The sequence below is a fragment of the Leptodactylus fuscus genome, assembly GCF_031893055.1.
Source record: "Leptodactylus fuscus isolate aLepFus1 chromosome 2 unlocalized genomic scaffold, aLepFus1.hap2 SUPER_2_unloc_1, whole genome shotgun sequence".
NCBI classification, from domain to species: domain Eukaryota; kingdom Metazoa; phylum Chordata; class Amphibia; order Anura; family Leptodactylidae; genus Leptodactylus; species Leptodactylus fuscus.
In genome coordinates this window covers 473,736-497,754 of record NW_027439802.1, presented here as the reverse complement: position 1 = coordinate 497,754, position 24,019 = coordinate 473,736, and the positions used below count along the sequence as shown (strand labels likewise).

Below are 24,019 nucleotides of genomic sequence, written 5' to 3'. Positions count from 1 at the left end.
TCCCCCCACCACACCCCCGAACACCACTGCCCCCACCACGACCCGCTCCTCAATACCAGGAGCCCCCGAACATCACTGCCCCCACCACACCCCTCCTCAATACCAGAGCCCCGAACAAGCACTGCCCCCCACCACACCCCCGAACATCACTGCCCCCACCACACCCGCTCCTCAATACCAGAGCCCCGAACATCACTGCCCCCCACCACACCCGCTCCTCATACCAGAGCCCCGAACATCACTGCCCCCCACCACAACCCCCGAACATCACTGCCCCCCACCACACCCGCTCCTCAATACCAGAGCCCCGAACATCACTGCCCCCCACCACACCCGCTCCTCAATACCAGAGCCCCGAACATCACTGCCCCCCACCACACCCGCTCCTCAGTACCAGAGCCCCGAACATCACTGCCCCCACCACACCCGCTCCTCAGTACCAGAGCCCCGAACATCACTGCCCCCCACCACACCCGCTCCTCAGTACCAGAGCCCCGAACATCACTGCCCCCACCACACCCGCTCCTCAGTACCAGAGCCCCGAACATCACTGCCCCCCCACCACATCCCGCTCCCTCCGTACCAGAGCCCCGAACATCACTGCCCCCACCACACCCCCGAACATCACTGCCCCCACCACACCTGCTCCTCAGTACCAGAGCCCCGAACATCACTGCCCCCCACCACACCCGCTCCTCAGTACCAGAGCCCCGAACATCACTGCCCCCACCACACCCGCTCCTCAGTACCAGAGCCCCGAACATCACTGCCCCCCACCACACCCGCTCCTCAGTACCAGAGCCCCGAACATCACTGCCCCCCACCACAGCCCCCGAACATCACTGCCCCCACCACACCTGCTCCTCAATACCAGAGCCCCGAACATCACTGCCCCCACCACACCGCCCGAACATCACTGCCCCCCACCACACCCGCTCCTCAGTACCAGAGCCCCGAACATCACTGCCCCCCACCACACCCCCGAACATCACTGCCCCCCACCACACCCGCTCCTCAGTACCAGAGCCCCGAACATCACTGCCCCCCACCACACCCGCTCCTCAATACCAGAGCCCCGAACATCACTGCCCCCACGCACAACCGCCCGAACATCACTGCCCCCACCACACCTGCTCCTCAGTACCAGAGCCCCGAACATCACTGCCCCCCCACCAGCACCTCCAGCTACAGAGCCCGAACATCACTGCCCACCACCGACCGTACAGCCCGAACTCACTGCCCACCACACCAGCCACCAAGCCCGAACATCACTGCCCCCCACCACACCCGCTCCTCAGTACCAGAGCCCCGAACATCACTGCCCCCACCACACCTCCCGAACATCACTGCCCCCCACCACACCCGCTCCTCAATACCAGAGCCCCGAACATCACTGCCCCCACCACACCCGCTCCTCAATACCAGAGCCCCGAACATCACTGCCCCCCACCACACCCGCTCCTCAATACCAGAGCCCCGAACATCACTGCCCCCCCACCACACCCCCGAACATCACTGCCCCCACCACACCCGCTCCTCAGTACCAGAGCCCCGAACATCACTGCCCCCCACCACACCCCGAACATCACTGCCCCCCACCACACCGCCCGAACATCACTGCCCCCCACCACACCCGCTCCTCAGTACCAGAGCCCGAACATCACTGCCCCCCACCACACCCCGCTCCTCAGTACCAGAGCCCCGAACATCACTGCCCCCCACCACACCCGCTCCTCAGTACCAGAGCCCCGAACATCACTGCCCCCCACCACACCCCGCTCCTCAGTACCAGAGCCCCGAACATCACTGCCCCCCACCACACCCGCTCCTCAATACCAGAGCCCGAACATCACTGCCCCCACCACACCCCGCTCCTCAATACCAGAGCCCCGAACATCACTGCCCCCACCACACCCCCGAACATCACTGCCCCCACCACACCCGCTCCTCAATACCAGAGCCCCGAACATCACTGCCCCCACCACACCCCCGCTCTCAATACCAGAGCCCCGAACATCACTGCCCCCCACCACACCCGCTCCTCAGTACCAGAGCCCCGAACATCACTGCCCCCCACACCACACCCGCTCCTCAGTACCAGAGCCCCGAACATCACTGCCCCACCACACCCGCTCCTCAGTACCAGAGCCCCGAACATCACTGCCCCCACACACCGCTCCTCAGTACCAGAGCCCCGAACATCACTGCCCCCCACCACACCCGCTCCTCAATACCAGAGCCCCGAACATCACTGCCCCCCACCACACCCGCTCCTCAATACCAGAGCCCCGAACATCACTGCCCCCCACCACACCCGCTCCTCAATACCAGAGCCCCGAACATCACTGCCCCCCACCACCACACCCGCTCCTCAATACCAGAGCCCCGAACATCACTGCCCCCCACCACATTGTAATCCCATCCATACCGTCCAATCTCATCCAGCCCTCGGAGTCTCTGCCCTCTCCCACACCATCCTATCCTGCCCCCATCCTTACCTTCGCCTATGCAGTTCAATCTCATCCCCCACATTTCACCCACACTGTCCAATCCTGTCCCCACAACTTGCCCACGCTATCCAATCCCATCCCGTCCCCACATTCCGCCCATGCTGTCCAATCCCACCCCAGTCCAATCCTGTTGCCACATTCTGCCCCCACCTACTACAATCCTGTTTCCAAATCCAGCCTAGCACAATCCTGTTCCCCAAATCCCGCTCACGCTGTCCAAACCCACCCCCACCCAGTCCAATCCCATCCCCCCACATCCCGCCCCTGCCTAGTACAATCCTGTTCCACATCCGCCCCTTCCCCCACATCTCGCCCCCGCCTCTTCCTCCACATCCTGCACACGCTGTCCAATCCCGCCCACCACCTAGTCACATCCCGCCCACGCTGTCCAATCCCGCCCTTGCCCAGTCACATCCCGCTCACGCTGTCCAATCCCGTCCAATACAATCCCATACCCCACATCCCGCCCTGTCCCTACATCCCGCCCACGCTGTCCAATCCTGCCCCCGCCCAGTCACATCCCGCTCACGCTGTCCAATCCCGCCCTTGCCCAGTCACATCCCGCTCACGCTGTCCAATCCCGCCCTTGCCCAGTCACATCCCGCTCACGCTGTCCAATTCCGCCCCTGCCCAGTCACATCCCGCCCCCGCTGTCCAAGCCCACCCCCCACCCCCCAGTCACATCCCGCCCCCGCTGTCCAAGCCCACCCCCCCCAGTCACATCCCGCCCCCGCTGTCCAAGCCCACCCCCCCCCAGTCACATCCCGCCCCCGCTGTCCAAGCCCACCCCCCCCAGTCACATCCCGCCCCCGCTGTCCAAGCCCACCCCCCCAGTCACATCCCCGCCCCCGCTGTCCAAGCCCACCCCCCCAGTCACATCCCGCCCCCGCTGTCCAAGCCCACCCCCCCCAGTCACATCCCGCCCCCGCTGTCCAAGCCCACCCCCCCCAGTCACATCCCGCCCCGCTGTCCAAGCCCACCCCCCCCAGTCACATCCCGCCCCCGCTGTCCAAGCCCACCCCCCCCAGTCACATCCCGCCCCCGCTGTCCAAGCCCACCCCCCCCAGTCACATCCCGCCCCCCGCTGTCCAATTCCGCCCCCGCCCAGTCACATCGCCCCCCGCTGTCCAAGCCCGCCCCCCCCAGTCACATCCCGCCCCCGCTGTCCAAGCCCACCCCCCCCAGTCACATCCCGCCCCCCGCTGTCCAAGCCCACCCCCCCAGTCACATCCCGCCCCCGCTGTCCAAGCCCACCCCCCCAGTCACATCCCGCCCCCCGCTGTCCAAGCCCACCCCCCCATTCACATCCCGCCCCCGCTGTCCAAGCCCACCCCCCATTCACATCCCGCCCCCGCTGTCCAAGCCCACCCCCCCATTCACATCCCGCCCCCGCTGTCCAAGCCCACCCCCCCATTCACATCCCGCCCCCGCTGTCCAAGCCCACCCCCCCAGTCACATCCCGCCCCCGCTGTCCAAGCCCACCCCCCCAGTCACATCCCGCCCCCGCTGTCCAAGCCCACCCCCCCACCCCCAGTCACATCCCGCCCCCCGCTGTCCAAGCCCACCCCCCCCCAGTCACATCCCGCCCCCGCTGTCCAAGCCCACCCCCCCCAGTCACATCCCGCCCCCGCTGTCCAAGCCCACCCCCCCAGTCACATCCCGCCCCCGCTGTCCAAGCCCACCCCCCCAGTCACATCCCGCCCCCGCTGTCCAAGCTCCCAGTCACATCCCGCCCCCGCTGTCCAAGCCCACCCCCCCAGTCACATCCCGCCCCCGCTGTCCAAGCCCCCCCCCCAGTCACATCCCGCCCCCGCTGTCCAAGCCCCCCCCCCAGTCACATCCCGCCCCCGCTGTCCAAGCCCCCCCCCAGTCACATCCCGCCCCCGCTGTCCAAGCCCACCCCCCCCCCAGTCACATCCCGTCCCCGCTGTCCAAGCCCACCCCCCCCCCCAGTCACATCCCGTCCCCGCTGTCCAAGCCCACCCCCCCCCCAGTCACATCCCGTCCCCGCTGTCCAAGCCCACCCCCCCCCAGTCACATCCCGCCCCCGCTGTCCAAGCCCACCCCCCCCCAGTCACATCCGCCCCGCCCAGTCACATCCCGGCCTTGCCCAGTCCAATCCCAATGCTGCTCTTTTCATGGTTAGCTGCCATGTGATTGGCCTCCGTCTATCACATGACATTGGGGCTTCTCTCCTCACATTACGTAGCTGCTGCTGTTCTCCCTCCATAGTCTCCGCCGCTCCGGACACTCTCGGCCTCTGGTTACCGATACACAGTCACCTCACCAGCCGCAGCCTCTCTACAGCGTCTCCCGGGTCACTGCACAGCACACAGCCGGACTCCTCTCATTCATGTGACCCTTCAGGGCGCCGCCATCTTTCAAACTGGTCACGTGGGCACTCTCCAGTAGGTGGAGCAAGTCCTGTGATGTCACCTCTCTCCCAGAATCCTTCGCGCCTGGAGGACAATAGCAGTAACCGACGTGGCCGCTGATCCGCCAACCACAAGATGGTTCCGGATTAACTATCCACTTCCGGCGGGCTTAGACAGCTGTCAGGGAGGCTCCGCCCACCAGAGACAGCCGATTACAGAGACCGTCCTATGGCTGATGGTGGAGCTGAGAGAGACCGCGACTGTCACTGACAGGCACAGGAGAGACGGCACCATACAGAGGGGACATAGCCAATATCATAGAGACTGAGACAGACTGAATTATAGAGACTGAGCCTGGAGACAGCCAATATCATAGAGACTGAGACAGCCGGCGGGATCAGAGCCCTGAGGTGTGACCGCCTGCCCTGTGATGACTGCTCCATATAGAGACATACCAGGAGATTTGTGACGGTCTGCATGAGAGACATCCAGTACAACCAGATCCTTGAATCCTCACAGGCTTTCTGTATGAGAAGAGACCATCTAATGAGACAGTCAGCGGTGTGAGGTGAGAAGACACATGGCCGGGTCATGTGATGTATACAGAGCTCTATATATATATATATATATATATAACACTGGGGATACAGGACATGTGATGTATACAGAGCTCTATATATATATAACACTGGGGATACAGGACATGTGATGTATACAGAGCTCTATATATATATATATATATATATATAACACTGGGGATACAGGTCATGTGATGTATACAGAGCTCTATATATATAACACTGGGGATACAGGTCATGTGATGTATACAGAGCTCTATATATATAACACTGGGGATACAGGTCATGTGATGTATACAGAGCTCTATATATATAACACTGGGGATACAGGTCATGTGATGTATACAGAGCTCTATATATATATAACACTGGGGATACAGGACATGTGATGTATACAGAGCTCTATATATATATATAACACTGGGGATACAGGTCATGTGATGTATACAGAGCTCTATATATATAACACTGGGGATACAGGTCATGTGATGCATACAGAGCTCTATATATATATATATATATATAACACTGGGGATACAGGTCATGTGATGTATACAGAGCTCTATATATATAACACTGGGGGATACAGGTCATGTGATGTATACAGAGCTCTATATATATATAACACTGAGGATACAGGTCATGTGATGTATACAGAGCTCTATATATATATAACACTGGGGATACAGGACATGTGATGTATACAGAGCTCTATATATATATAACACTGGGGATACAGGTCATGTGATGTATACAGAGCTCTATATATATATATAACACTGGGGATACAGGACATGTGATGTATACAGAGCTCTATATATATATATATAACACTGGGGATACAGGACATGTGATGTATACAGAGCTCTATATATATATAACACTGGGGATACAGGTCATGTGATGTATACAGAGCTCTATATATATATATAACACTGGGGATACAGGACATGTGATGTATACAGAGCTCTATATATATAACACTGGGGATACAGGTCATGTGATGTATACAGAGCTCTATATATATATATATATAACACTGGGGATACAGGTCATGTGATGTATACAGAGCTCTATATATATATATATATATATATAACACTGGGGATACAGGTCATGTGATGTATACAGAGCTCTCTATATATAACACTGGGGGATACAGGACATGTGATGTATACAGAGCTCTATATATATATAACACTGGGGATACAGGTCATGTGATGTATACAGAGCTCTATATATATATAACACTGGGGATACAGGTCATGTGATGTATACAGAGCTCTATATATATATATAACACTGAGGATACAGGACATGTGATGTATACAGAGCTCTATATATATATATAACACTGGGGATACAGGTCATGTGATGTATACAGAGCTCTATATATATAACACTGGGGGATACAGGTCATGTGATGTATACAGAGCTCTATATATATATATATATATATATATAACACTGGGGATACAGGTCATGTGATGTATACAGAGCTCTATATATATATATAACACTGAGGATACAGGTCATGTGATGGATACAGAGCTCTATATATATATATAACACTGAGGATACAGGTCATGTGATGTATACAGAGCTCTATATATATAACACTGGGGATACAGGTCATGTGATGTATACAGAGCTCTATATATATAACACTGGGGATACAGGTCATGTGATGTATACAGAGCTCTATATATATATAACACTGGGGATACAGGTCATGTGATGTATACAGAGCTCTATATATATATATATATATAACACTGAGGATACAGGACATGTGATGTATACAGAGCTCTATATATATATATAACACTGAGGATACAGGACATGTGATGTATACAGAGCTCTATATATATATATATATATATATATATATATATATAACACTGGGGATACAGGTCATGTGATGTATACAGAGCTCTATATATATATATATATATATATATATATAACACTGGGGATACAGGTCATGTGATGTATACAGAGCTCTATATATATATATATATATATATATATAACACTGAGGATACAGGTCATGTGATGTATACAGAGCTCTATATATATATATATATATATATATATATATATATATATATATATAACACTGGGGATACAGGACATGTGATGTATACAGAGCTCTATATATATATAACACTGGGGGATACAGGTCATGTGATGTATACAGAGCTCTATATATATATATAACACTGGGGATACAGGTCATGTGATGTATACAGAGCTCTATATATATATATATATATATATAACACTGGGGATACAGGACATGTGATGTATACAGAGCTCTATATATATATAACACTGAGGATACAGGTCATGTGATGTATACAGAGCTCTATATATATATATAACACTGGGGATACAGGTCATGTGATGTATACAGAGCTCTATATATATATATAACACTGGGGATACAGGTCATGTGATGTATACAGAGCTCTATATATATATATAACACTGGGGATACAGGTCATGTGATGTATACAGAGCTCTATATATATATAACACTGAGGATACAGGTCATGTGATGTATACAGAGCTCTATATATAACACTGGGGGATACAGGTCATGTGATGTATACAGAGCTCTCTATATAACACTGGGGGATACAGGTCATGTGATGTATACAGAGCTCTCTCTATATATATATATAACACTGGGGATACAGGTCATGTGATGTATACAGAGCTCTATATATATATATATATAACACTGGGGATACAGGTCATGTGATGTATACAGAGCTCTCTCTCCTCTCTCTCTATATATATATATATATAACACTGGGGATACAGGTCATGTGATGTATACAGAGCTCTCTCTCTCTCTCTATATATATATATATATATATATAACACTGGGGATACAGGTCATGTGATGTATACAGAGCTCTTATATATATATATATATATATATATATATAACACTGGGGATACAGGACATGTGATGTATACAGAGCTCTATATATATATAACACTGAGGATACAGGTCATGTGATGTATACAGAGCTCTATATATATATATAACACTGAGGATACAGGTCATGTGATGTATACAGAGCTCTATATATATATAACACTGGGGATACAGGACATGTGATGTATACAGAGCTCTATATATATATATAACACTGAGGATACAGGTCATGTGATGTATACAGAGCTCTATATATATATATATAACACTGGGGATACAGGTCATGTGATGTATACAGAGCTCTATATATATATATAACACTGGGGATACAGGTCATGTGATGTATACAGAGCTCTATATATATATATAACACTGGGGGATACAGGACATGTGATGTATACAGAGCTCTATATATAACACTGGGGATACAGGACATGTGATGTATACAGAGCTCTATATATAACACTGGGGATACAGGACATGTGATGTATACAGAGCTCTATATATATAACACTGGGGATACAGGTCATGTGATGTATACAGAGCTCTCTATATATATAACACTGAGGGATACAGGTCATGTGATGTATACAGAGCTCTATATATAACACTGGGGATACAGGACATGTGATGTATACAGAGCTCTCTATATATACAGTCCTATGAAAAAGTTTGGGCACCCCTATTAATCTTAATCATTTTTAGCTCTAAATCTTTTGGTGTTTGCAGCAGCCATTTCAGTTTGATATATCTAATAACTGATGGACACAGTAATATTTCAGGATTGAAATGAGGTTTATTGTACTAACAGAAAATGCACAATATGCATTACACCAAAATTTGACCGGTGCAAAAGTATGGGCACCTCAACAGAAAAGTGACATTAATATTTAGTAGATCCTCCTTTTGCAAAGATAACAGCCTCTAGTCGCTTCCTGTAGCTGTTAATCAGTTCCTGGATCCTGGATGAAGGTATTTTGGACAAACAATTCAAGTTCAGTTCAGTTAGATGGTCGCCGAGCATGGACAGCCCGCTTCCAATCATCCCACAGATGTTCAATGATATTCAGGTCTGGGGACTGGGATGGCCATTCCAGAACATTGTAATTGTTCCTCTGCATGAATGCCTGAGGATTTGGAGCTTTGGTGTTTTGGATCATTGTCTTGCTGAAATATCCATCCCCGGCGTAACTTCAACTTCGTCACTGATTCTTGAACATTATTCTCAAGAATCTGCTGATACTGAGTGGAATCCATGCGACTCTCAACTTTACCAAGATTCCCGATGCCGGCATTGGCCACACAGCCCCAAAGCATGATGGAACCTCCACCAAATCTTACAGTGGGTAGCATGTGTTTTTCTTGGAATGCTGTTTCTTTTTGGACACCATGCATAACGCCTTTTTTTATAACCAAACAACTCAATTTTTGTTTCCAAAATGAAGCTGCCTTGTCCAAATGTGCTTTTTCATACCTCAGGCAGTGACTCTATTTGTGGCGTACGTGCAGAAACGGCTTCTTTCTCATCACTCTCCCATACAGCTTCTATTTGTGCAAAGTGCGCTGTATAGTTGACCGATGCACAGTGACACCATCTGCAGCAAGATGATGCTGCAGCTCTTTGGAGGTGTCTGTGGATTGTCCTTGACTCTTCTCACCATTCTTCTTCTCTGCCTTTCTGATATTTTTCTTGGCCTGCCACTTCTGGGCTTAACAAGAACTGTCCCTGTGCTCTTCCATTTCCTTACTATGTTCCTCACAGTGGAAACTGACAGGTTAAATCTCTGAGACAACGTTTTGTATCCTTCCCCTGAACAACTATGTTGAACAATCTTTGTTTTCAGATCATTTGAGAGCGGGCTGTCCATGTTCGGCGACCATCAAACTTAACTGAACTTGAATTGTTTGTCCAAAATCCCTTCATCCAGGATCCAGGAACTGATTAAAAGCTACAGGAAGCGACTAGAGGCTGTTATCTTTGCAAAAGGAGGATCTACTAAATATTAATGTCACTTTTCTGTTGAGGTGCCCATACTTTTGCACCGGTCAAATTTTGGTTTAATACATATTGCACATTTTCTGTTAGTACAATAAACCTCATTTCAATCCTGGAATATTACTGTGTCCATCAGTTATTAGATATATCAAACTGAAATGGCTGCTGCAAACACCAAAATATTTAGAACTAAAAATGATTAATAGGGGTGCCCAAACTTTTTCATAGGACTGTATATAACACTGGGAGATACAGGTCATGTGATGGATACAGAGCTCTATATATATAACACTGGGGATACAGGACATGTGATGTATACAGAGCTCTCTATATATATATAACACTGGGGGATACAGGTCATGTGATGTATACAGAGCTCTATATATATATATATAACACTGAGGATACAGGACATGTGATGTATACAGAGCTCTCTATATATATATATATAACACTGGGGGATACAGGTCATGTGATGTATACAGAGCTCTCTATATATATATAACACTGGGGATACAGGTCATGTGATGGATACAGAGCTCTATATATAACACTGGGGATACAGGTCATGTGATGTATACAGAGCTCTGTATATATAACACTGGGGGATACAGGTCATGTGATGTATACAGAGCTCTATATATAACACTGGGGATACAGGACATGTGATGTATACAGAGCTCTCTATATATATATATAACACTGGGGATACAGGTCATGTGATGTATACAGAGCTCTATATATAACACTGGGGGATACAGGACATGTGATGTATACAGAGCTCTATATATATATATATAACACTGGGGATACAGGTCATGTGATGTATACAGAGCTCTATATATAACACTGGGGATACAGGTCATGTGATGTATACAGAGCTCTCTATATATATAACACTGGGGATACAGGTCATGTGATGTATACAGAGCTCTCTCTATATATATATATATATAACACTGGGGGATACAGGTCATGTGATGGATACAGAGCTCTCTATATAACACTGGGGATACAGGACATGTGATGTATACAGAGCCCTCTATATATATATAACACTGGGGGATACAGGACATGTGATGTATACAGAGCTCTATATATATATATATATATATATATATATATATATATATATATATATATATATAACACTGGGGGATACAGGACATGTGATGTATACAGAGCTCTATATATATATATATATATATATAACACTGGGGGATACAGGTCATGTGATGGATACAGAGCTCTCTCTATATATATAACACTGGGGATACAGGACATGTGATGTATACAGAGCTCTCTCTATATATATAACACTGGGGATACAGGACATGTGATGTATACAGAGCTCTCTCTATATATATAACACTGAGGATACAGGTCATGTGATGGATACAGAGCTCTCTCTATATATATAACACTGGGGATACAGGACATGTGATGTATACAGAGCTCTCTCTATATATATAACACTGGGGATACAGGACATGTGATGTATACAGAGCTCTCTCTATATATATAACACTGGGGATACAGGACATGTGATGTATACAGAGCTCTCTCTATATATATAACACTGGGGATACAGGACATGTGATGTATACAGAGCTCTCTCTATATATATAACACTGGGGATACAGGTCATGTGATGTATACAGAGCTCTATATATATATATATAACACTGGGGATACAGGTCATGTGATGTATACAGAGCTCTATATATATATATATATAACACTGGGGATACAGGTCATGTGATGTATACAGAGCTCTATATATATATATATATATATATATATATATAACACTGGGGATACAGGTCATGTGATGTATACAGAGCTCTATATATATATATAACACTGGGGATACAGGTCATGTGATGTATACAGAGCTCTATATATATATATAACACTGGGGATACAGGTCATGTGATGTATACAGAGCTCTATATATATATATATATATAACACTGGGGGATACAGGACATGTGATGTATACAGAGCTCTATATATAACACTGGGGATACAGGACATGTGATGTATACAGAGCTCTATATATAACACTGGGGATACAGGACATGTGATGTATACAGAGCTCTATATATAACACTGGGGATACAGGTCATGTGATGTATACAGAGCTCTCTATATATATAACACTGGGGATACAGGTCATGTGATGTATACAGAGCTCTCTATATATATATATATAACACTGGGGGATACAGGTCATGTGATGGATACAGAGCTCTCTATATAACACTGGGGATACAGGACATGTGATGTATACAGAGCTCTCTATATATATATAACACTGGGGGATACAGGACATGTGATGTATACAGAGCTCTATATATATATATATATATATATATATATATATAACACTGGGGGATACAGGACATGTGATGTATACAGAGCTCTATATATATATATATATATATATATATATATATATATATTTATATAACACTGGGGGATACAGGTCATGTGATGGATACAGAGCTCTCTCTATATATATAACACTGGGGATACAGGACATGTGATGTATACAGAGCTCTCTCTATATATATAACACTGGGGATACAGGACATGTGATGTATACAGAGCTCTCTATATATATATATAACACTGGGGGATACAGGTCATGTGATGGATACAGAGCTCTCTCTATATATATAACACTGGGGGATACAGGTCATGTGATGTATACAGAGCTCTATATATATATATATAACACTGGGGATACAGGTCATGTGATGTATACAGAGCTCTATATATATATATAACACTGGGGATACAGGTCATGTGATGTATACAGAGCTCTATATATATATATATAACACTGGGGATACAGGTCATGTGATGTATACAGAGCTCTATATATATATATATAACACTGGGGGATACAGGTCATGTGATGTATACAGAGCTCTATATATATATAACACTGGGGATACAGGACATGTGATGTATACAGAGCTCTATATATATAACACTGAGGGATACAGGACATGTGATGTATACAGAGCTCTATATATATATATATATAACACTGGGGATACAGGTCATGTGATGTATACAGAGCTCTATATATATATATAACACTGGGGGATACAGGTCATGTGATGTATACAGAGCTCTATATATATATATAACACTGAGGGATACAGGTCATGTGATGTATACAGAGCTCTATATATATATATAACACTGGGGATACAGGTCATGTGATGTATACAGAGCTCTATATATATAACACTGAGGGATACAGGTCATGTGATGTATACAGAGCTCTATATATATAACACTGGGGGATACAGGTCATGTGATGTATACAGAGCTCTATATATATAACACTGGGGGATACAGGTCATGTCATGTATACAGAGCTCTATATATATAACACTGGGGGATACAGGTCATGTGATGTATACAGAGCTCTATATATATAACACTGGGGGATACAGGTCATGTCATGTATACAGAGCTCTATATATATAACACTGGGGGATACAGGTCATGTGTTTCCCCTCTGAGTATATAGTGTCCTGGGGGCCCGGAGGGGGAGGATGGGAGTGACTGTCCTTGCTGATCCTCCAGGCCGGGATCCCGTCTCTCCTGTATGTGCTGAGCTACAGGTGAGGCACAATCAGTGGGCGGAGCTTGGTGTGAACAGGTATAGTGGGCGGGGTCTGCTGAGTGCTGACTCTGTGCAGGTAGTGCAGGTGACAATGTGACGTGATGACTCCGCTGCAGGTAACAGGATGTGTGTGTGTGTGTGTGTGAGGCCTGTGTGTGTGTAACACGCGTGTTATGTGTACATGTGTATTCAGTGCACACGTATCATCATATAGACCTGCATCAAGCCCTGGACTACTGTGTATACGGTGCTACACGTGTGTTATATGTATGTGTGTATTCAGTGCACACGTATCATCATATAGACCTGCAGCAAGCCCTGGACTACTGTGTATACGGTGTTACACGCGTGTTATATGTATGTGTATTCAGTGCACACGTATCATCATATAGACCTGCATCAAGCCCTGGACTACTGTGTATACAGTGCTACACGCGTGTTATATGTATGTCTGTATTTAATGCACACGTATCATCATATAGACCTGCAGCAAGCCCTGGACTACTGTGTATACGGTGCTACACGTGTGTTATATGTATGTCTATATTTAATGCACACGTATCATCATATAGACCTGCAGCAAGCCCTGGACTACTGTGTATACGGTGCTACACGCGTGTTATATGTATGTCTGTATTTAATGCACACGTATCATCATATAGACCTGCAGCAAGCCCTGGACTACTGTGTATACGGTGCTACACGTGTGTTATATGTATGTCTGTATTTAATGCACACGTATCATCATATAGACCTGCAGCAAGCCCTGGACTACTGTGTATACGGTGCTACACGTGTGTTATATGTATGTCTGTATTTAATGCACACGTATCATCATATAGACCTGCAGCAAGCCCTGGACTACTGTGTATACGGTGTTACACGCCTGTTATGTTTGTGTCTGTGCTATATTACATACATGCCTGTACCATAATGTAGGCATACACTGAGCCTTGGACTGTGATACATGTATATAGTGGTATATACGTGTTACGTGTGTATTCAGTGGCCATGGCTGGTCAGATCTGTGGATTTATCCTGCTTGTATATACTGGTGCTACATTTCTGTCTGTATACGGTGCAGATGGGAGGACACGCGGTGAGGCCCCCGGCTGGTGAGGGTCCGGTGCCCGCTGGTTAATGATCACGTCTGTGTTATGGGGACATTCCTGCGCAGTCTCCTGTATCCTCGGCCTCCTCCTCCCATGTTTACTGTAAAACCTGTTCTGCCACTCGCTGCATCCTGGAAAGTTATCAGCAAGTTCCTCAGCTGCCCTCCGCCTGGCGCCGCAACAGTTAATATTTGTGTCAGCTCATGTCCATGACCTCCTGTATGATCATCTCCTCCATGTCCATGTCCTGTCCTCTCATCGCTGACCTCCTGTATGACCATCTCCTCCATGTCCATGTCCTCTCATCACTGACCTCCTGTATGATCATCTCCTCCATGTCCTGTCCTCTCATCACTGACCTCCTGTATGACCATCTCCTCCATGTCCTGTCCTCTCATCACTGACCTCCTGTATGACCATCTCCTCCATGTCCATGTCCTCTCATCACTGACCTCCTGTATGATCATCTCCTCCATGTCCTGTCCTCTCATCACTGACCTCCTGTATGACCATCTCCTCCATGTCCTGTCCTCTCATCGCTGACCTCCTGTATGATCATCTCCTCCATGTCCTGTCCTCTCATCACTGACCTCCTGTATGATCATCTCCTCCATGTCCTGTCCTCTCATCACTGACCTCCTGTATGACCATCTCCTCCATGTCCTGTCCTCTCATCACTGACCTCCTGTATGACCATCTCCTCCATGTCCTGTCCTCTCATCACTGACCTCCTGTATGACCATCTCCTCCATGTCCTGTCCTCTCATCGCTGACCTCCTGTATGATCATCTCCTCCATGTCCTGTCCTCTCATCACTGACCTCCTGTATGATCATCTCCTCCATGTCCTGTCCTCTCATCACTGACCTCCTGTATGATCATCTCCTCCATGTCCTGTCCTCTCATCACTGACCTCCTGTATGACCATCTCCTCCATGTCCTGTCCTCTCATCACTGACCTCCTGTATGATCATCTCCTCCATGTCCTGTCCTCTCATCACTGACCTCCTGTATGATCATCTCCTCCATGTCCATGTCCTGTCCTCTCATCGCTGACCTCCTGTATGACCATCTCCTCCATGTCCATGTCCTCTCATCACTGACCTCCTGTATGACCATCTCCTCCATGTCCTGTCCTCTCATCGCTGACCTCCTGTATGATCATCTCCTCCATGTCCTGTCCTCTCATCACTGACCTCCTGTATGATCATCTCCTCCATGTCCTGTCCTCTCATCACTGACCTCCTGTATGATCATCTCCTCCATGTCCTGTCCTCTCATCACTGACCTCCTGTATGACCATCTCCTCCATGTCCTGTCCTCTCATCACTGACCTCCTGTATGACCATCTCCTCCATGTCCTGTCCTCTCATCGCTGACCTCCTGTATGATCATCTCCTCCATGTCCATGTCCTGTCCTCTCATCGCTGACCTCCTGTATGACCATCTCCTCCATGTCCCTTCCTCTCATCACTGACCTCCTGTATGATCATCTCCTCCATGTCCTGTCCTCTCATCACTGACCTCCTGTATGACCATCTCCTCCATGTCCTGTCCTCTCATCACTGACCTCCTGTATGATCATCTCCTCCATGTCCTGTCCTCTCATCACTGACCTCCTGTATGATCATCTCCTCCATGTCCATGTCCTGTCCTCTCATCGCTGACCTCCTGTATGACCATCTCCTCCATGTCCATGTCCTCTCATCACTGACCTCCTGTATGACCATCTCCTCCATGTCCTGTCCTCTCATCGCTGACCTCCTGTATGATCATCTCCTCCATGTCCTGTCCTCTCATCACTGACCTCCTGTATGATCATCTCCTCCATGTCCTGTCCTCTCATCACTGACCTCCTGTATGATCATCTCCTCCATGTCCTGTCCTCTCATCACTGACCTCCTGTATGACCATCTCCTCCATGTCCTGTCCTCTCATCACTGACCTCCTGTATGACCATCTCCTCCATGTCCTGTCCTCTCATCGCTGACCTCCTGTATGATCATCTCCTCCATGTCCATGTCCTGTCCTCTCATCGCTGACCTCCTGTATGACCATCTCCTCCATGTCCCTTCCTCTCATCACTGACCTCCTGTATGATCATCTCCTCCATGTCCCTTCCTCTCATCACTGACCTCCTGTATGATCATCTCCTCCATGTCCTGTCCTCTCATCACTGACCTCCTGTATGATCATCTCCTCCATGTCCATGTCCTGTCCTCTCATCGCTGACCTCCTGTATGACCATCTCCTCCATGTCCATGTCCTCTCATCACTGACCTCCTGTATGACCATCTCCTCCATGTCCTGTCCTCTCATCGCTGACCTCCTGTATGATCATCTCCTCCATGTCCTGTCCTCTCATCACTGACCTCCTGTATGATCATCTCCTCCATGTCCTGTCCTCTCATTACTGACCTCCTGTATGATCATCTCCTCCATGTCCATGTCCTGTCCTCTCATCACTGACCTCCTGTATGACCATCTCCTCCATGTCCCTTCCTCTCATCACTGACCTCCTGTATGATCATCTCCTCCATGTCCTGTCCTCTCATCACTGACCTCCTGTATGATCATCTCCTCCATGTCCTCTCATCGCTGACCTCCTGTATGATCATCTCCTCCATGTCCTGTCCTCTCATCACTGACCTCCTGTATGATCATCTCCTCCATGTCCTGTCCTCTCATCACTGACCTCCTGTATGACCATCTCCTCCATGTCCATGTCCTGTCCTCTCATCACTGACCTCCTGTATGATCATCTCCTCCATGTCCTGTCCTCTCATCACTGACCTCCTGTATGATCATCTCCTCCATGTCCATGTCCTGTCCTCTCATCACTGACCTCCTGTATGATCATCTCCTCCATGTCCATGTCCTCTCATCACTGACCTCCTGTATGATCATCTCCTCCATGTCCATGTCCTCTCATCACTGACCTCCTGTATGATCATCTCCTCCATGTCCTGTCCTCTCATCACTGACCTCCTGTATGATCATCTCCTCCATGTCCTGTCCTCTCATCACTGACCTCCTGTATGATCATCTCCTCCATGTCCTGTCCTCTCATCACTGACCTCCTGTATGATCATCTCCTCCATGTCCTGTCCTCTCATCACTGACCTCCTGTATGGTCATCTCCTCCATGTCCATGTCCTCTCATCACTGACCTCCTGTATGATCATCTCCTCCATGTCCTGTCCTCTCATCACTGACCTCCTGTATGATCATCTCCTCCATGTCCTGTCCTCTCATCACTGACCTCCTGTATGATCATCTCCTCCATGTCCATGTCCATGTCCTCTCATCACTGACCTCCTGTATGATCATCTCCTCCATGTCCATGTCCATGTCCTCTCATCACTGACCTCCTGTATGATCATCTCCTCCATGTCCTGTCCTCTCATCACTGACCTCCTGTATGATCATCTCCTCCATGTCCATGTCCTGTCCTCTCATCACTGACCTCCTGTATGATCATCTCCTCCATGTCCTCTCATCACTGACCTCCTGTATGATCATCTCCTCCATGTCCTGTCCTCTCATCACTGACCTCCTGTATGACCATCTCCTCCATGTCCTCTCATCACTGACCTCCTGTATGATCATCTCCTCCATGTCCTGTCCTCTCATCACTGACCTCCTGTATGACCATCTCCTCCATGTCCTGTCCTCTCATCGCTGACCTCCTGTATGATCATCTCCTCCATGTCCTGTCCTCTCATCACTGACCTCCTGTATGATCATCTCCTCCATGTCCTGTCCTCTCATCACTGACCTCCTGTATGACCATCTCCTCCATGTCCATGTCCTGTCCTCTCATCACTGACCTCCTGTATGATCATCTCCTCCATGTCCTGTCCTCTCATCACTGACCTCCTGTATGATCATCTCCTCCATGTCCTGTCCTCTCATCACTGACCTCCTGTATGATCATCTCCTCCATGTCCTGTCCTCTCATCACTGACCTCCTGTATGATCATCTCCTCCATGTCCTGTCCTCTCATCACTGACCTCCTGTATGATCATCTCCTCCATGTCCTGTCCTCTCATCGCTGACCTCCTGTATGATCATCTCCTCCATGTCCTGTCCTCTCATCACTGACCTCCTGTATGATCATCTCCTCCATGTCCTGTCCTCTCATCACTGACCTCCTGTATGATCATCTCCTCCATGTCCTGTCCTCTCATCACTGACCTCCTGTATGATCATCTCCTCCATGTCCTGTCCTCTCATCACTGACCTCCTGTATGATCATCTCCTCCATGTCCTGTCCTCTCATCGCTGACCTCCTGTATGATCATCTCCTCCATGTCCTGTCCTCTCATCACTGACCTCCTGTATGATCATCTCCTCCATGTCCTGTCCTCTCATCACTGACCTCCTGTATGGTCATCTCCTCCATGTCCTGTCCTCTCATCACTGACCTCCTGTATGATCATCTCCTCCATGTCCTGTCCTCTCATCACTGACCTCCTGTATGATCATCTCCTCCATGTCCATGTCCTGTCCTCTCATCACTGACCTCCTGTATGACCATCTCCTCCATGTCCCTTCCTCTCATCACTGACCTCCTGTATGATCATCTCCTCCATGTCCTGTCCTCTCATCACTGACCTCCTGTATGATCATCTCCTCCATGTCCTCTCATCGCTGACCTCCTGTATGATCATCTCCTCCATGTCCTGTCCTCTCATCACTGACCTCCTGTATGATCATCTCCTCCATGTCCTGTCCTCTCATCACTGACCTCCTGTATGACCATCTCCTCCATGTCCATGTCCTGTCCTCTCATCACTGACCTCCTGTATGATCATCTCCTCCATGTCCTGTCCTCTCATCACTGACCTCCTGTATGATCATCTCCTCCATGTCCATGTCCTGTCCTCTCATCACTGACCTCCTGTATGATCATCTCCTCCATGTCCATGTCCTCTCATCACTGACCTCCTGTATGATCATCTCCTCCATGTCCTGTCCTCTCATCACTGACCTCCTGTATGATCATCTCCTCCATGTCCTGTCCTCTCATCACTGACCTCCTGTATGATCATCTCCTCCATGTCCTGTCCTCTCATCACTGACCTCCTGTATGATCATCTCCTCCATGTCCTGTCCTCTCATCACTGACCTCCTGTATGGTCATCTCCTCCATGTCCATGTCCTCTCATCACTGACCTCCTGTATGATCATCTCCTCCATGTCCTGTCCTCTCATCACTGACCTCCTGTATGATCATCTCCTCCATGTCCATGTCCTGTCCTCTCATCACTGACCTCCTGTATGGTCATCTCCTCCATGTCCATGTCCTGTCCTCTCATCACTGACCTCCTGTATGATCATCTCCTCCATGTCCATGTCCTGTCCTCTCATCACTGACCTCCTGTATGATCATCTCCTCCATGTCCTGTCCTCTCATCACTGACCTCCTGTATGACCATCTCCTCCATGTCCTGTCCTCTCATCACTGACCTCCTGTATGATCATCTCCTCCATGTCCATGTCCTGTCCTCTCATCGCTGACCTCCTGTATGATCATCTCCTCCATGTCCTGTCCTCTCATCGCTGACCTCCTGTATGACCATCTCCTCCATGTCCATGTCCTGTCCTCTCATCACTGACCTCCTGTATGACCATCTCCTCCATGTCCTGTCCTCTCATCGCTGACCTCCTGTATGATCATCTCCTCCATGTCCTGTCCTCTCATCGCTGACCTCCTGTATGACCATCTCCTCCATGTCCATGTCCTGTCCTCTCATCACTGACCTCCTGTATGGTCATCTCCTCCATGTCTGTCCTGTCTTCTCTTTACTGTGTGACCTTCTTCCCGTGTCTTTGCAGATTCTGCGGTGTCGTGTTGTGCTGGTGACTGACCTTACAGGTTTTCAGATACAGATTTTTGATGTTTTCCTTCACCCTCAGACCACATTGAGTAGCTCAGCAGTAGACCTGTAGGGGGCAGTGCAGTTTTCAGTGGTCTCCTGTCTTCTCCTCACTTATCGGCAGCATCAGAGCAGATGTTGGCAGACTTACTGGTCATGCTGAGAATGTACATGAGTGGTCTCAGTGGGTGTTGGCTATGAGTGGTTTGGTCTGGGCAGCTGATGGAGCCCTCGCGCTCCTGTATCGGGGTCCTAGGACCGGTCTCTCCTCTTATCATTCCTCCTTTATTGCAGGGTCAAGATGTCTGATGGAATAATGAGCAAAGCGGCCACCATGGAGATTCCCATCAGCAGCAATGGGGTGTCCGGGACAATCAATGAAGACGAGAGTCTGGAGCAGGTGATGGCGATTCTGGATTGTGTCCCTTTCCTGAGTATCAGCTCTCCTCCCAATGTGTAATGGTCCCTGCTAGGATATCTGGTGCTGTAGGATCTGTGTATAGGATGACGTAACGTGTTCTGTCCATGTGCACATAAAGCTTCTCAATGACAAGTCTAACCACTTCCAGACCAATATAGACTATAAACGTCTGGACGGTGACTACCGTGTTCTGAAAATTCCAAACTGTCCTCTCCATACATGACCTAATCTCCTGTCCTCTCCTGACATGTAATCTCCACAACCTGTCCTCTCCATACATGACCTAATCTCCTGTCCTCTCCTCACATGTAATCTCCACAACCTGTCCTCTCCATACATGACCTAATCTCCTGTCCTCTCCTCACATGTAATCTCCACAACCTGTCCTCTCCATACATGACCTAATCTCCTGTCCTCTCCTCACATGTAATCTCCACAACCTGTCCTCTCCATACATGACCTAATCTCCTGTCCTCTCCTCACATGTAATCTCCACAACCTGTCCTTTCCATACATGACCTAATCTCCTGTCCTCTCCTCACATGTAATCCCCACAACCTATCCTTTCTATACATGTCCTAATCTCCTGATATCCCCTCACATGTAATCCCCACAACCTGTCCTCTCCATACATGACCTAATCTCCTGTCCTCTCCTCACATGTAATCTCCCCAACCTATCCTCTCCATACATGACCTAATCTCCTGTCCTCTCCTCACATGTAATCTCCACAACCTGTCCTCTCCATACATGACCTAATCTCCTGATACCTCCTCACATGTAATCTCCCCAGCCTATCCTCTCCATACATGACCTAATCTCCTGTCCTCTCCTCACATGTAATCTCCACAACCTATCCTCTCCATACATGTCCTAATCTCCTGTCCTCTCCTCACATGTAATCTCCACAACCTATCCTCTCCATACATGTCCTAATCTCCTGTCCTCTCCTCACATGTAATCCCCACAACCTGTCCTCTACATACATCAACTAATCTCCTGTCCTCTCCTCACATGTAATCTCCCCAACCTGTCCTCTCCATACATGACCTAATCTCCTGATACCTCCTCACATGTAATCTCCCCAACCTGTCCTCTCCATACATGTCCTAATCTCCTGTCCTCTCCTCACATGTAATCTCCACAACCTATCCTCTCCATACATGTCCTAATCTCCTGTCCTCTCCTCACATGTAATCTCCACAACCTGTCCTCTACATACATCAACTAATCTCCTGTCCTCTCCTCACATGTAATCCCCACAACCTGTCCTCTCCATACATGACCTAATCTCCAGTCCTCTCCTCACATGTAATCCCCACAACCTGTCCTCTCCATACATGACCTAATCTCCTGATACCTCCTCACATGTAATCTCCCCAACCTGTCCTCTCCATACATGTCCTAATCTCCTGTCCTCTCCTCACATGTAATCCCCACAACCTGTCCTCTCCATACATGACCTAATCTCCAGTCCTCTCCTCACATGTAATCCCCACAACCTGTCCTCTCCATACATGACCTAATCTCCAGTCCTCTCCTCACATGTAATCCCCACAACCTGTCCTCTCCATACAAGACCTAATCTCCAGTCCTCTCCTCACATGTAATCCCCACAACCTGTCCGCTCCATACATGACCTAATCTCCAGTCCTCTCCTCACATGTAATCTCCCCAACCTGTCCTCTCCATACATGTCCTAATCTCCTGTCCTCTCCTCACATGTAATCTCCACAACCTGTCCTCTCCATACATGACCTAATCTCCTGATACCCCCTCACATGTAATCTCCACAAACTCTCCTCTCCATACATGTCCTAATCTCCTGATACCCCTCACATGTAATCTCCACAACCTGTCCTCTCCATACATGACCTAATCTCCTGATACCTCCTCACATGTAATCTCCACAACCTGTCCTCTCCATACATGACCTAATCTCCTGTCCTCTCCTCACATGTAATCTCCACAACCTATCCTCTCCATACATGTCCTAATCTCCTGTCCTCTCCTCACATGTAATCTCCACAACCTATCCTCTCCATACATGTCCTAATCTCCTGTCCTCTCCTCACATGTAATCTCCACAACCTATCCTCTCCATACATGTCCTAATCTCCTGTCCTCTCCTCACATGTAATCTCCCCAACCTGTCCTCTCCATACATGACCTAATCTCCTGATACCTCCTCACATGTAATCTCCCCAACCTGTCCTCTCCATACATGTCCTAATCTCCTGTCCTCTCCTCACATGTAATCTCCACAACCTATCCTCTCCATACATGTCCTAATCTCCTGTCCTCTCCTCACATGTAATCTCCACAACCTATCCTCTCCATACATGTCCTAATCTCCTGTCCTCTCCTCACATGTAATCCCCACAACCTGTCCTCTACATACATCAACTAATCTCCTGTCCTCTCCTCACATGTAATCTCCACAACCTGTCCTCTCCATACATGACCTAATCTCCTGTCCTCTCCTCACATGTAATCCCCACAACCTGTCCTCTCCATACATGACCTAATCTCCTGATACCTCCTCACAT

General features: G+C 48.3%; 1 protein-coding gene across 3 annotated transcripts in view; it reads left to right on the top strand.

Moving 5' to 3' along the window:
* Positions 1-5,057: 5,057 nt before the first annotated feature.
* Positions 5,058-24,019, top strand: part of ARFIP2 (ARF interacting protein 2) — a 65,347-nt gene continuing 46,385 nt past the window's right edge. For all 3 annotated transcript variants that reach the window (XM_075261147.1, XM_075261146.1, XM_075261145.1), the window contains exons 1-2: positions 5,058-5,453; positions 21,344-21,449. In XM_075261147.1, coding sequence (XP_075117248.1) covers positions 21,351-21,449 — 99 coding nt within the window. In that variant the 5' untranslated portion in view covers positions 5,058-5,453; positions 21,344-21,350. The remainder of the gene's footprint in view (positions 5,454-21,343; positions 21,450-24,019) is intronic.